The 15,213-nt window shown below is 43.5% G+C and overlaps 1 protein-coding gene across 2 annotated transcripts in view; it reads left to right on the top strand.

The window, feature by feature from the left end:
- The first annotated feature begins 1,610 nt into the window (after positions 1–1,610).
- The window catches only part of ATXN10 (ataxin 10), a 108,551-nt gene continuing 94,948 nt past the window's right edge, over positions 1,611–15,213 (top strand). The window contains exons 1-3 of one of the 2 annotated variants that reach the window (XM_068402095.1): positions 1,611–1,735; positions 6,953–7,144; positions 10,632–10,714. In XM_068402095.1, the coding sequence (XP_068258196.1) occupies positions 1,611–1,735; positions 6,953–7,144; positions 10,632–10,714 (400 nt within the window). Of the gene's footprint in view, positions 1,736–3,912; positions 4,046–6,952; positions 7,145–10,631; positions 10,715–15,213 lie in introns of those variants that run through there. The other variant, XM_068402096.1, reaches the window with a different exon arrangement.

Genomic DNA, 15,213 nt, shown 5'->3' with positions numbered 1-15,213 from the left:
AATCTGTATACTTAATGAGTAAAAGCTGGATAACTGTTGCCTTAAAACATCAGATGTCATTGAAAAAATCCTGGAGAGAAATGTTTATAAGGGATAAACATGAAATTGTTGCTTAAAAGATTTGTGTTTGACAAAAGACAGGCAAAATGGCAAGTAAAAGATGACGAAGGTTGAATAAATCGGACCACTGGGCACACTTGTGTCCCTTCCCAAACAGGGTAGGATAAAATACACAATTATGTATTTGCAGATAATTTTCACAGAGCACGTGTGACTATCTTGTTGGATTTTATTGTATTCTACTGCTTCCTTCATTGAAGTTGTGATCTGCTGGTTGCCCAGACATACGGAATTAGTGGTCACCGGGAATTGTGCAGAACAATGTTGTCATGTACTGTAGCCTTATCTTCCCCAGAGTCATCACTGTCAGGCACAACATACTCAGCCGCAGCCAGGACATTTCTGATGCTTCACTATTCTTAGTCTCGAGCTTCATTGCAGTTGAAACAAATTACTCTTTACTCATGAACAGGCAATTCTTAAAAGTAATAGGAACTGTCAAAAGGAATAACTTGCATGTTTGCAAAGGCTCTTGCCTGGTACCTTTTACTTACTTTACTTCTATTTGTTATTTGAACCAATTTATTTTTGCTGTAGAGGTCTGGAGAACTGCTTGTTTGTGGATTAATAACTAACACACAGTAATTACCAGGAAGAGGCCTGGAAATTGCACTTAATAATGGACAAATAAGTTTGACAGTGGACTTACTTAATAAAAAGCCTGCCCCACCAGCAACCCAAGACATGCAAGTTTATTTCTAAAAGAGGGATACATCCTTTAGGTGTGTAGGGGCAAGCTCTGGGATGGGGAGCAAGGTCCCCTCTGCTCCCCATAGTGGCAGGCACCGCTGACGTGGCCTGGGGTACCAGGGACATGTGGGGAAATGCGGAGGAAGGCGTGAATGGGAAGAAACTAATCACCAGTGGGTTTTTCTGCCATACACTTTCTGTTGGAGGTATTGCTTTCTGGTTTCTTCAACTACCTTTGGTAAAGTTAGTTTAGTTCCAACTAATGAGGCTTTCCACAGTATTTGGCCACAGCTCATGGGAAGCTGGATTATTTTCCCAATGTATACATGTTACCTTTCTGTACATATGTCTAGACACACTGAAATATTTATTTGGACCACTTAGAGGCAGGCATCTCCGAAGCAGACGGGACAGGTGGAAGGACCAGACTCGAGGGCCAGGGTGTGCAGCCAGCCTTCACCCCGCTCCCTGAGGAGAGCCGAGGGGCAGCCCCGAGGGCCGCTGTGGGCCCGCCGAAGGAGGCGAAATTGAAAGCTGACCCCACGCTGCTTTTTTCTCCACGGGGGAAAAGGCAAGGTTTTACCTCCCCTGACCCCGCGGGACACGGCCCCAGCGCCCCTCCCCCGCGCCCCCACAGGCCGCGCAGCCATTTCACGGCCGAGCCCGGGGCCGGGCCGGCCCTGCGGGGCGCAGCGCAACGCCACGCCACGCCGCGCCGCGCGCACCACCCGTCCGCTGGGGCCGGGCCGCCGCCGATTTCGCGCGGCGGGGGGCGGAGCTGGGCTGCGCCGGGCCCGGCGATGGCGGCGGCGGGAGCGCTGCGCGCTGCGGCGGCGCGGCTGGGGCGCGCCGTGGCGGCCGCGCCGGAGGTCCGCCTGGAGAGCGTGCGGGCGCTTGCGGCCCTGTTCCGGGAGGCGCAGCCCAGGTAGCGGGAGGAGGGGCCGCTCGCGGCCACGTGGGCCGGGGGAGGGAGCTCCGGCCGCGGGAAGCGGCGGTGCCGGCGGCCTGGGTGGTCCCCAGCGGCGGCGCGCCCGCCCGCCCGTGTGCCGGCAGGGAGGGCTCGGCCCTGCTCCGAGCGCAGGTCCTGCCCCTCGGGGTGTCGGCTGCGGGCTCAGCTGCGAAAGGGGCTCTCAGTGCCCACAGAGGAGCGGCCGGGTGCTGCCGGTTTCCTGCTGTGAAATCTCTGCCCCACGGATGCTGTTCGTGTGGGACCCGGGGGGGGTCACCTGTGGGGCCCGGGGCCAGTGGGGGTGACCTGTCCCTTCTCCCCTCCTTTTTCTTGGGGTCCCGTGGGGAGCTGGCAGTCTGCTCGTGTCCCTGCACCTGTGGCAGGTCCAGGGCAGGGAGGAAAGTTTTTCATCTCCCAGTCGCAGGTGACAGCAGTTACCCTCCTGGGCAGGTACGCTCGGGGGGGTTGTAGCCGTGGGATTAGCTGCTGTGGGCCAAAAAGCTGCGGTGAGCCCTGCAGGGTGGCCAGAAATGGGTAAGACATCAGACGTGCCCATGTGAGGCCCTGTTGAGCGACAGTTTAATGCCCGCACGAGGGCAAGGCCCTGGGACAAGGGTGGTGGTTGTAGGCCTTGGCGACTGAGGGCACAAACTGTGCAGCACGATGGGCTGTGGTGGCTTCAATCGGGAGGAAAAGGTTAGATAGCCCGTAGTAGCTTTAAGGTAGGGAGAGAAAGCATGGGGTTACTGGAGAAAACAAGGGCCGGTGTGGAGTGTTTGCGTTCCAGTAAGGTTGGGGGAACCTCTGCAATACCGCACAACACTGTTGGCTTTGGCAAAGGTTGGGCATGCAGAGGTTCAGCTGCGTGACTGGCTTGCAGTAAAGGGTTTCCGCTCCTCCTGGAAGGTGGGAGGTGGCATAGGTTGGTGTGAAGCTCGTGCTCACTCCTAACAGTAGTTGTTTGAAGGTTATAACACCTAAGAAAGAAGAAATCAAACTTTTTAGCTTAGCATAAAATCGTGGTGGTGGTTTCTTTTTAAATTCCCCATACTATTTTTGTTAACTAAATCCACATTTAAAAGTCGGGGGACGGAGGGAAGATATACTTACAAATACTCCCGTGTGATCTCTGTGCGTATAGGAGACCTTCATCTGGTGTTCATCTCAATTTTTTTAGGAAGAGAGGAGGGCCTGTGCAAATTTTGGGCTTACATGCTGATGCCTTCTCTGACTCTTTCTTGCCTTCCTCCCTGAAAACCTCTTCCACTGTGTTTGACAGAGGAGTAGATATTCCCCAAAACAGCCAAGTTTGTGGGTGCAGGTGGGCTGGAAGAGAGACACTATAGTTGCACTTCCAGAAGGACAAGTCTGTAGTGTTAGGATCTGAGAGCAACTGTGGAGAATACTATTGTTGGTGCTGTTGAACCAGAAGACATAACCCAGTGGATGTTTGGTATTTAAAGTTGTGATATTCCATGACAATTCTCTTGTTATTATGTGATTGTTCAGTGCCTATGGAAACAAAATGATTTAAAAATGTGACTTCTAGTGGTCTGTAATTCAGAAGCAAATAATGTGAGGAAAATAACGCGCCAACTACTAGACTGTGGTGTGGAATTTGGAGACTTGAATTCAGCTGTGTGCTTTTCTTGAGACTTCCAGTGCTTTTGAGCAGATGACCCGATTTCGTTATGCTTCCATTATTAATCTACAAAAGGAAGAGAAAATGGCTTTATTACCAGGAATATTGTGAAGACAAATACTTTAAAGGCTTTTTAGGGATTCTGCTTAGAGGAGTGGAATGGTATACGTATCTAAAACATAGAGTGGAAATATAGAATTGCAAACTTCTGGGTTGTTCTCATAATTCCTGACTAGTTTCATGGTTTTTGGAGCCCTAGTCTTTTGAACAGGGTTGCGTTAATGTTTTTAACTCTGTTCACTAGGATGTTATCTTGTACAGTTTCTATTTTTAACAATCAAGCACTTAAATCTTATGAGGAGTGACAGTAATCTTCCTTTGGCATGGATACATGAATACTAACTCCTTGTTTTGACTTAACAAGAAATCATGCGTGTCTTCCTTGTCTGAGGGCTGGGCTGTTGTACCCTTTGCTTCTGCTTCCTCTTGTATTCCTGCAGAATACTTGATGCTGAAATCAAGGCCAGGTGGCAGCAGCAAATTGTGAAGTTCCTGTATTAAGCAACAAAACATGGGAAACAGAAGTTTTTGGAATATCCACAGAGCAGTTCTGAATGAATGTCAAGGCCTATTTACAGTAGAAGGTATTTTTTCACCTAAAAGCTCCTAAACAGGGTCCTTGCTAATTTTATAAATTAATATTTAAAGATTAGGGAAAAGGTTATGGAAGGAAAATATTTTCCTTTTTTTCCTTTTCAGAAATACATTTTAAATACTTGTAGCTGCTGTTTTTATCTGTATGTTAATCCTTGGCATACTACTGGAAAGAAGATTATTTTTAAAAAAAATGGTTTTAAGCATTGCTGTGGAACAGTTGCCTGAAATCACTCTTGACTGATTTCTTAATGTTAGCTAAACACTTCCTGCTCTGCTCACTGATTTGGGAATTTAGTTTTTTCGTGCAGAAGAATGATTTTAATTAAAATTCCTTTGTAGCATGCACTCAAATTGCAGTGATGTATAAATGCTTAAGTGCAAGAGTCACATTTACGTCTTCTCTGAAGAGAATCCTGCTTTGCCGAACAGCCTTTAAGTCATTCCTTGTTTGTCTGGAATAACTTCTGCTTGTTTGGTTAGGTTTTCCTTTTCTGTTATAGGACGAGAGCTGTTGTGGGTAGAAACATCTGTCTTGAGTACATTCATTTTCTTTCATAGTGTGCAAGAGAGAGATTTGGAGGTCTGTCTCTTTGCTGATACATAAAAATCCACCTCTGCTTCCACATTTGCAGTGAGGATAGGCACTTCCTTGTGTACATCGCATTTGGTCTGTTAGGACAGGCAAGAGTTTCATCTTTGTATTTTACTGGAAACATCTACACTCTTAGGTTTTTTACTTTCAATCTAATATTAGACAAAAGTTGTCACAACAGTAAGTTTGTGATCCATTATCTGTCTAAAACTTACGTTCTGCTGCATAACTCTGTAAGAAGAGTAGAAACTTTTCCAGGATCAGAATGACTTTAAGGTGTCCTCTTAACAGTAGAGTCACAAGAATGTGCACAAAAGTACTAGCAGCTTTTTTCATTCTGTTTTTCCAATTTCAAGTAATTGAATGTTGTACAGTAGTACATGTCTTGCACTGACCACTGATTTCTGTATTTTGAAGTTGGGTCAGGAAATGACCAGTTTTATGTGATAATCCAACACGTAGGCGTAGGCCTTGTGTTGGATTATAAATATAAAGGAAACTGCAACTGGATTGAGAGATTTCCTATTTTAGAATAATTTCAGTGTTTAAAAGCTGACTAACAGCTAATGGTTCTGTATGGCATCTTCACTCAATAGAGAAAACACGACTTGTGTGTTTGGGACAGGGCCTGGCTGGGCGCTCCTTTACCAGACCGTCGCTCTTCTGATGTTTAGAAAAACTTGTGCCTGGATGGATTTGCCATGTGTACTGTGGTGTGTCAGCCCCTGAATCTTCTTTGGCATGCGTGCCTGGGATGAAGTGGCAGGAGCTGCGCCGCTTCTTGCAAGTGGAGGGTGCAAGTCCCATGAATGTCTTGTCTTAGGTGTTAAAAACAAAAACAAATTCCAAACCTTCTTTCTGGCTATATAAGCTCCACTGTTTTTCTTTATGATTGAGGACCAGGTCTGCTTTTGGTCTTTCTTGTGCCACTTTTAGTGTATTTCCCTCTCAGTATTAAACCACTGGAAAATGTAGCTTGTTTGTTTTGTTTTTCCCCCCCCCCCCTCGCTGTTGATAATTCTCACTGATGCTGTGGTGGTTTTTTAATGTAGCTGGAGATTGGTCTTGATCAACTGTGAGGTCGTAGAATAAAATATATATTTCCTGGAGATCTGATAGCTGTTGTAGTAATTTAATGGTATTTGCGTACATGGCTTGGTTTGTGATCACTTATGCTGAAAGGTAGGTAGAATGTCTAATTGTGCAAACGTTTAGACATTTGAGGGAGCAGCAGAACACAGGTAGTACTGTATCATCCAATAATGTTTGATCAAGAAATTTTTAAGTTCTCTTTTAGGAGAAGTTTTCTGTGTGAACGTATTTTGTTTAACGTTACTTTCCGTTTCATCCCACTTTCTTCTGTTCATAGCTTAGGAGGTATTTCTCAGCATTATGTCTCAGTTCCAAACTTTCCTGTTTGATCCTGAGTACACGACAAGTCTGATTAAGGTTCAAGGAAGGTGCATCTGGATTTCCCGTTTTTAGATTCTGATCAGAAGTATTGGATGAGCAAATTTATTGAGCTTTCCTGTAGCAATGCCATAAACACTCTTTGTGTGGCTTCTTTTCACCAGCATGTAGTATCAAAACTGAGTTAGCAATGTTTATAGTGTGTTGCCCTCATCTTTCTGAACATAAAATCAGGGGAGAGAGTATGTGAATAGCTGTAGTTTGGAAATATTGTGTGTATCTGTGTGACAGATCATCTGCAGATGTGCGTGTCGGTCCTGGGGAGTTTGGTGAAGCTGCGTGGTGCAGCAGCATCAGCTCTCTCATCTATTAATATAGTATCTGTCTATGCAAATGGTTTTGTAGTGTTGTTTTCCTAGGTATTGATACTCTAAGAAGTGGTGAAATTTTGTGGCAGGCTATTTTACAATGGAGCTTCTGAGACCTCCTTCTGAAACATCTAGTGCTAGGCATCTAAACTGTATTCATTAATGGAATCAATTTCTGATTCTTAAAACAACATGCAGTGTCATGTATAATCATGCTAGCTAGCTGTATGCATTAGGGAGACTGTTTGTTTGGGTTTTTTTTAGATTCCAAAGAGCTGTTGGAAAGCTGTAGGAGTGCTAAGGCAGCAGAACTCCCTCACAGCCTATTTTCAGAAAAGCTGGTGTGACGATTGTGTATGTATATTTTGCTCTTCCTACTTGAAAAACCTTGTATACTAAGGATAGTTACAGAGTGATGCAGAAACATCTTCGGGTTTACAGTAAGAAGCGTAACGGTCATAATATGATGCTTTTTGATAATGGTGCTTTTTTTTTTTTGTTCACTACAAATTTATTTATTTCAGAGAAATGGCAGAAGAAAGTATATTTCGGAATCTCCTGGAAATCCTGATGAGTGCCTCAAGTGAAATTGAGCAGGCCTACAAGGACTCCTGTGAACTGGTAGATCTAGACGCCTGCCTGCTGCTCATAGCAGAGTGTTTCAGATGTATGAGGAATGCCTGTGTTGAGTGTGCCAAGAATCAACGTGTCATGAGGTATAGTTATGATCCATTTTAACCCATATGAAAATATAACCTTCTGATGTTTGTGTGGTTTTATATAGAGATTCTTATTTTACACTGCTGTGCTAGTTGATTTATTAACTGATATTTCCTGCTTGATGCAATCACTTGAAGTATGCAAGGAACAAAAATAGCTGACCTATTTGTAGGTCAGAGTTTGGGGCACTGCTGACTAATAGAATGAAGTGTTTGTGTCCTTAGTAAGAGTTGATTATGCAAATGATATAAGCCTTTTGGAAGTCTGACTGTAGAACTATCCTTTTTTTTCTTTCGTTAGTTTGATTTTTTGGTTACAGGATTAGTATGTTTTTTTTAAGGTACATTTAGATCTGTCTGGTGCTTATGGCAAAGTATAGCATGTAGAATTGTGCATATCAGCCCTGATACATATACAGGTAAACTGATATTAATGGATAAGAAGGAGTCAGTCTGGCTTCTTAAGTTATTTAGCCTCTCTTTTTTTTTGCCTGTGTCTGTTGCAACATTGAGGGGATGCTTGGGATACAACCAGCTGTAGTTACTGAAAACCTGGTAGGCTACCTGCTGTTTTTTTTAAAAAAAAAAACCTAACGCATATACCCCCCGCCAAGAACCCAAAACCAACCAACCAAAAAAAAAACCCTCAAAAACTTGTTACATGTTTGTTAGATCATGAATAATTGTTCTGGAGTACAATCTTAAAATTTGGTTTCTTGGGACTTGACAGATTTGGTTTACTGAACTAAATACGATTTTGACGTGAGACAAAGTCACAACTTCTGTGCTAAGGCAGAGTTTTGTTAAAGCCACAAAATTTGCAGGACTTTTCATAGAAGGCATTAATTTTAGAATGAGGTAAATCTAAGTTCAGGCCCTTACCTTTTTTGTTTCTAGCAGTGCTAGCAGTCGTGATCATGTTGTGGGTCAAGGAACTGATCGGACAGAAAATTTATATGCCTGTTTATAAATTTTTGCTGGGTGGATGTTCAGCCAGTCTGAGTTCCTTATGGTAACTTACTGTAGCTCCATAGTTACTCATGTTAACAAAACGGTGGGAACAGAGTGGCATGGCTGGGAGTTGGTAGGATTGCCCTTTTCAGTAGCACGACAAATACAACCTAGTTATGGATATCTGAATTCCATTAAAAAGTAGAAACTAATTTTTACTTTCTAATGGAATTGAGATAGCCAGCCTAATTCTGAACAAAAATGTGCTTTGCACTGGTTATACCTGTGCTGTGTGCTTGCCCTCACTAGGCAGTTAGCATAGCCTTGCTCATTTAGGAAGCTGGATGCTAATAATTGTACTTTCCTTTAGACTGCAGGAAGGGGAAGGCCTGTGTGTATAGAAAGTTCTGACCATGTTTGTAACAGTGACGGACTCAGTGGGTCACTCATCGGATACTGTTTTGGCTTTGCAGCAGCACAACAATTTATGCTCCTTTTAATACTGCACTGGGTGATTTGAGCCAGCTAATGCCTATGAGGAACGGCTGAGGGAGCTGGGGTTGTTTAGCCTGGAGAAGAGGAGGCTCAGAGGTGACCTTATTGCAGTCTACAACTACCTGAAGGGAGGTTGTAGTGAAGTGGGAGTCGGCCTCTTCTCCCGGGCAGTTAGCGATAGGACAAGAGGACACAGCCTCAAGCTTTGCCAGGGGAGGTTCAGGTTGGACATTAGGAAGAATTTCTTTTCAGAAAGGGTTATTAGGCATTGGAATGGGCTGCCCAGGGAGGTGGTGGAGTCACCATCTCTGGATGTGTTTAAGAAAAGTCTGGATATGGCACTTAGTGCCATGGTCTAGTTGACATGGTAGTGTCAGGGCAATGGTTGGACTCGATGATCCCAGAGGTCTCTTCCAACCTAATTGATTCTGTGATGTGTTTGTGTTGATTTTAAACAGTTTCAAATGCACAACTTTTTTAGGACTTAAATGTCCTGAATAATCAAAAGTTCTGGATTGTGTAACAGCTCTTAAACTATAAGGGAATGTGAAGCTTTCTTCCTTCCAGGGTCAGTTTTTCTGCTTTGTGTGCTGTGAAGAAATTTGGGGTCTGAAGGAATGGGAAATGTTTTGATTTTAATAGATTGTATGTGTACCAGTGGGTATGTGTGCATTATAGATTTATAAATGTATCTTTGGCTTCTTTTCTGTGTTAGAACTTAGTAGGAAAGTGCATATGTTGGTCTGGCAAACATCTGCAGAAGACAATCATTCAGCGTTCATATGTGATGATATGATATTTTTTAAGTAACTCATGGTTATGGAGGTTTGGTAGAGACGGTATTGCTGTGTTCTGAAGTTTCAGCCACTCTGTCTTGGCTGATCTCTTCTCGCAAAGCTTGACTACTAAAGTGCAGACGAATTCAAAGCTGAAGACTTCATCCGTTTATACTGTATTCTTTGACTATTGTGTTTTACTCTTGTTGCATGTGCATCCTGGTATGTACGTCGTCTACCTTCAGGATTGCTGATCTTTGGCTGTAGAATTATTTTGGCGTTTTTGATTCCAAATGGCTTCACTTCACTGGTTTATCTTCACTGTCACCATGTGTTTCCATGTCTGGAAGTGTTCAAGGTTAGGCTGGATGGGGCTTTCGGCTACCTAGTCTAGTGGAAGATGTCCCTGCCCACAGCAGGGGGATTGGACTAGATGATCTTTAAAGGTCCCTTCCATTCCAACCCGAACCATTCTGAGATTCTACCTATGATTCCTTCTCATGGAGAAAGGATTACTTGAGCTTCCCTGCTTCCCTCTGAGAGTTTTGTATGTTTCCCTTTGAACTGGCCCTGTTGTTCATTTGATGGCCGTGACTAATCACTTTGTTGGTATTTAAAATCATAGAATGGTTTGGGTTGGAAGGGACCTTAAAGATCATCTAGTTCCAACCCCCCTGCCACGGGCAGGGACACCTCCCACTAGGCCAGGTTGCTCAAGGTCCCATCCAACCTGGCCTTAAACACTGCCAGGGAGGGGGCATCCACAGCTTCTCTGGGCAACCTGTTCCAGTGTCTCACCACCCTCACAGTAAAGAACTTCTTCCTAATACCTAATCTAAATCTACCCCAAAGTTTATTACTAAGTAGTGTACATTGACATTTTCCCTGAACACTTGGACTTCAAACAAAGCAAAGTTTTTACACAAATAAAGCTGTTTAAATTGCAGGAATAACCTGCTAATTTTTAACATCTGATTTAGAAGAATAGCAAAAAGAGAGGAAAGGGTACTTAGCGCTGAAGGTTCTGTGTCCAAAATTGGTAATACGCAGGCTGATGCTTTAAACTGGTTCCTTTTGCTTTTGATGGTAGTAGTGTGGCTACTGATAGTCAGGCACAGTTAAGTAGGATAAACTGCTTTTTGTTTCAGAGTTTCTGAAGATGTTAAAGACTTGCCGTTAACTTCAGTGAAAAGCCTTTTTGCTTTATTTTTGAGTATTTCATATCAAGTGGTTTTTTTTTTTTTTTCCCGATTTAATAATAGGAACTTGGGTTTCATCTCTGCATCTGTCCATTTGATCAAATTGCTTCATGGAATACAAATCAAAGAAGAATTGTTATTGACTGGTAAGGCTGTGGATTTTGTTAACTATATAGCCTGCACTATGTTTTTTTACACGGGGAGTCTTGTGGTGGTATGATGTCACCTTACTGATGCTTTTTTTTTGATAAATAAGCTTAATGGTTTCTTGAATTGCAGTTAAGAATTGGGGGGCCTTCTCTTATGCTGCTTGAAAAAAATCTCAGCCCCAAGTCTAGTCCCAATTGTATTTTCCTTCAACTGTTCTCTGTAGATTGTTAAAGGAAAGTTATGTGGAAACCTCTTTAAAATTAACCAGGATATTTGAATTGCGAAAAGGAAAGTTCCTGTAATACCTCCATTCAAAATATGTTCTGCTGTTTTACTGTCTTTTTATTTGATCTGTGTACATAGTGAAATGAAGAAATACCCCTTTTTATTTGCTGACACTTAAAATAATTTATCCAATTCTGGAAACAAATTTTGGCTCTGACTTTTTTAAAAATTACCTTTTAATTTTCATAGAATCATAGAATGATTTGGGTTGGAAGGGACTTTTTAAATATCATCTAGTTCTAACCCCCCTGCCACAGGCAAGGACACCTTCCACTAGACCAGGTTGCTCAGAGCCCCATCCAACCTGGCCTTGAACACTGCCAGGGAGGGGGCATCCACAGCTTCTCTGGGCAACCTGTTCCAGTGTCTCACTACCCTCACAGTAAAGAATTTCTTCCTAAGATCTAATCTAAATCTACCCTCTTTCAGTTTAAAACTGTTCCCCCTCGTCCTATCACTACTTGCCCTTGTAAAAAGCCCCTCTCCCGCTTTCCTGTAGGCCCCCTTCAGATACTGGAAGGCTGCTAGAAGGTCTCCCCGGAGCCTTCTCTTCCCCAGGCTGAACAACCCCAACTCTCTCAGCCTGTCTTCATAGGAGAGGTGCTCCAGCCCTCTGATCATCTTCATGGCCCTCCTCTGGACTCATTCCAACAGGTCCATGTCCTTCTTATGTTGGGGACCCCAGAGCTGGATGCAGTACTCCAGTGGGGTCTCACGAGAGCAGAGTAGAGGGGCAGAATCACCTCCCTTGACCTGCTGACCACGCTGCTTTTGATGCAGCCCAGGATATGGTTGGCCTTCTGGGCTGCAGGCTCACATTGCCGGCTCATGTTGAGCTTCTCGTCAACCATCACCCCAAGTCCTTCTCCTCTGGGCTGCTCTCAATCCATTCTCCGCCCAGCCTGTATTTGTGCTTGGGATTGCCCGACCCGCATGCAGGACCTTGCACTTGGCCTTGTTGAACTTCATGCGGTTTGCACGGGCACCCCTCTCAAGCCTGGCACAGCCCCTCTGGATGGCATCCCTTCCCTCCAGTGTGTTGACCACTCCACACAGCTTGGTGTCGTCATCAGACTTGCTGAGGGTGCACTCAATGCCCACTGTCCATGTCGCCGACTAAGATGTTAAACAGCACCGGTCCCAATACTGACCCCTGAGGAACGCCACTCGTCACTGGTCTCTATTTCTGTAATGTGATTGCTGGCCAGTCAGGGTAATACCTGCCAAGAACTAAGTACTGATTTGAGTAGTGTTCACATTTCCTTAATGGATGAGTTTTTTTCTCTTCATGCAGCGAGAGACAATCTGACTATAGTGTCCTTCCTCCTTAGTGGCAGTTATTGCTGCCAATTTCTACCAAACTCATTTCACTGGATATTAAGGCTTTTTCAGTAATTCGCTTCACAGTCTGTGTTTCCCTGTGTGTGCATGTGGATCTTGATACCAGGCATTGGACCCCAGTCTTTACCATCTGTGGTTGCAGAGAGTAGGGAACATTCGATCTCTCTTGCTACTTTTATTTCTTTTCACTCCTTTTACTTGGATAAGGTTTTTACTGGGTTCCTGTTGCTGCTTTTCTATCATTTTGTTATAGTAAGTGAAACTACCGTCATACAGTAACTTAACCCTCAAACACCTTTATGAAGCTGGGAAAGAGCAGTGAAGTCCAGGATACTGTTTCTCCTTTTGCTGCTATATTTGGCTCAAATATATATATGCCTTTCAGGCATGTGACGGTGTTATGCTTAAGCCACGTTCACTCGTTCACCCGTTGCTGGAATCCTTCTTCCAGGGAGGGGCCCCTCACTACAGAAAGACACTGAAAGGGACTGGAGCGTGTTCAAAGAAGGGCAATGAGGCTGGTGAAGGGTCTAGAGCATGAGTCTTACGAGGAGCGGCTGACAGAACCAGGGTTATTTAGCCTGGAGAAGAGGAGGCTCAGGGGAGACCTTATTGCTCTACAACTGCCTGAAAGGAGGTGGTAGTGAGGTGGGTGTCGCTCTCTTCTCCCAAATAACAAGAGATAGGACAAGAGGAAATGGCCTCAAGTTGTGCCAGGGGAGGTTTAGATTGGATATCAGGAAAAATTTCTTCACCGCAAGGGTTATCAAGCATTAGAACAGGTTGCCCAGGGAAGTGGTTGAGTCACCATCCCTGGAGGTATTTAAAAGATGTGTAGGTGTGATGCTTAGGGACATGGTTTAGTGGTGGACTTGGCAGTACTAGGTTAACGGTTGGATTTGGTGATCTTAAAGGTCTTTTCCAACCAAAATGATTCTATGATTCTGTGATTCTATGATCAGTGATGCTAGCAAAGTCCTTCATTGTGGGAGGACCAGAACTAAACCCTATGGGTGGCAAAAAAGAGGGCTTGCTCAATGATTATAAAGAGGAGGAACTAATAGCACACAGGAGTGACTCTCAAGCCATATCACAGGGTTGGACAGGGAGGACTGAGAAAAAGCATGGAGAACAAGAATGTCGTGCCCCACAGTTGTGAACCCCTTCATAGACCAGTAAGAGAAAAGGAAAAGCGATGGGAACTAAAATGCTGTTTTTTTCCAGCCTGACATTGTCCCTACTAGGGTCCTTGCAGCTGTAGGCTTGAAAGGCTGTCCTGGGAAAGTGGACTTCGCACCTTCAGCTTATTCAAAGCATCAGGAATTGCAGTGTGAGAATACCACCTTTCAGTGGTGCCTTCCAGTATATGCAAGAGAGCAAGCAGGATGTAGCCCTTGTTGGTTACATGCATGGCCTCAGGCTTCCCCCTCAGTCTTGTGGCTGCTGACCCTTCCCTTGGCGGGTTATCCGATGTGTGTGTGCTGTTCTGCTGCTGGGATCTGAAGAAGCAGCAGTGAATGTTACTCAGCAGAAAAGAAAGGAGGGGTTGGAACCCAGTAATTTGGTTAACTGCTTCAGACCCCTTTTCCTAGCCAGAGGATGTTGCAAAATATCTTTTTATCACCATTGAAAATTAAGGGAGGCATTGACCAGAAAGCTTTTAATAGTATTTCAATAAAAAGTGTTCTGTGACTGTTACTGTACGTAGCCGTTCAACAAATGAGTTTGAGATATAACTGAAATTTGATGTATTGTCCCAGGATAGATGGTTTGTTTGATACTATATGTAGTATTGATCTCATTGGGAAACAATTGTGATGAGCATGGCTTAAGTATTCCATTTATGTGAGTACAACAAAAAAAAATTATACTTAAGCAAGTGTTGCTAATTCATTGCTGAGTGATCTGATGGATTTTGTTCTAAGTGAAAATTAAACTAGTGCCTAGAGAACCAGCTTCTTCTACAGGGTATACTTCAGAAGTTAACAGTTACATTCAACTGTGGATTATTAGTCCTACTTTCAAAAGCAAGGCAAATAGCTAAATTGGACTTGGGTAGCACTGTTGAAACAAGAGAAACACATGAAATTAGTAAATGTTACTGTGTGTTTATTAACTATATTTCTGCTTCATGATTCTTCTCCTCATGTTTCATATAGGAAATCAGGTCACAAGGCTAGAGTAGCATGTGTATTTTGTTCTAGCAGATAATTAGGTGTTAAGTGGAATATTTCAAGTGGTTCATTTGGATATGTGTCCCGTTTCCTCCTTTAAATGGCTGCTTGGATTTGATGATCCCTTCGGTGCCTGTTTATATCCTTAAGGTATTTTAAATACCTTAATGTTGCTTCCATAGCAACAAAATACAAGGATAAAGAGGTAGTGCTGTATTGTACTGTGAACAGCACTAATGTTTCAGTTCATGTTCCGGTAAAACACGCCCAGAGCAAATCATTGTAGGCTAAGTAAATTTGAAGTTCCAACATTGTTACATTTATGAAGAAGAGAGATGATTGAAAATTTTTCATGCAGACTTATTTTAACCTGATCTGTAGTAAGTTTTCACTCTTTTATCTGTTGGTAACTGTTAAGACTGGTAAGTCTCTGAGCGGTGTGGTAATTTTAGTTGGAAAGTTCAGTGTAGTACAATTTGTAATGGATAAAACCAGATATGAAATAAAGTATATATTCTCTGTCCATTACTGTGACCAGTGTGGTGGTTCTATGGGAGGGGATGAACTGCATGTTCTAACAATATGTTAGTGATCAAAGCAGCAAAAAAGGAGGTGCTGTGCAAAGTGGTGTGATTAAAAACTGTTGCTAAGATTCATTCAATTAAATCCAGACTCCTTTGCAACTTTTCTGCTAG

The sequence above is a fragment of the Nyctibius grandis genome, chromosome 5, assembly GCF_013368605.1.
Source record: "Nyctibius grandis isolate bNycGra1 chromosome 5, bNycGra1.pri, whole genome shotgun sequence".
Classification (NCBI taxonomy): Eukaryota; Metazoa; Chordata; class Aves; order Nyctibiiformes; family Nyctibiidae; genus Nyctibius; species Nyctibius grandis.
This window is presented reverse-complemented; position numbering and strand designations above follow the sequence as displayed.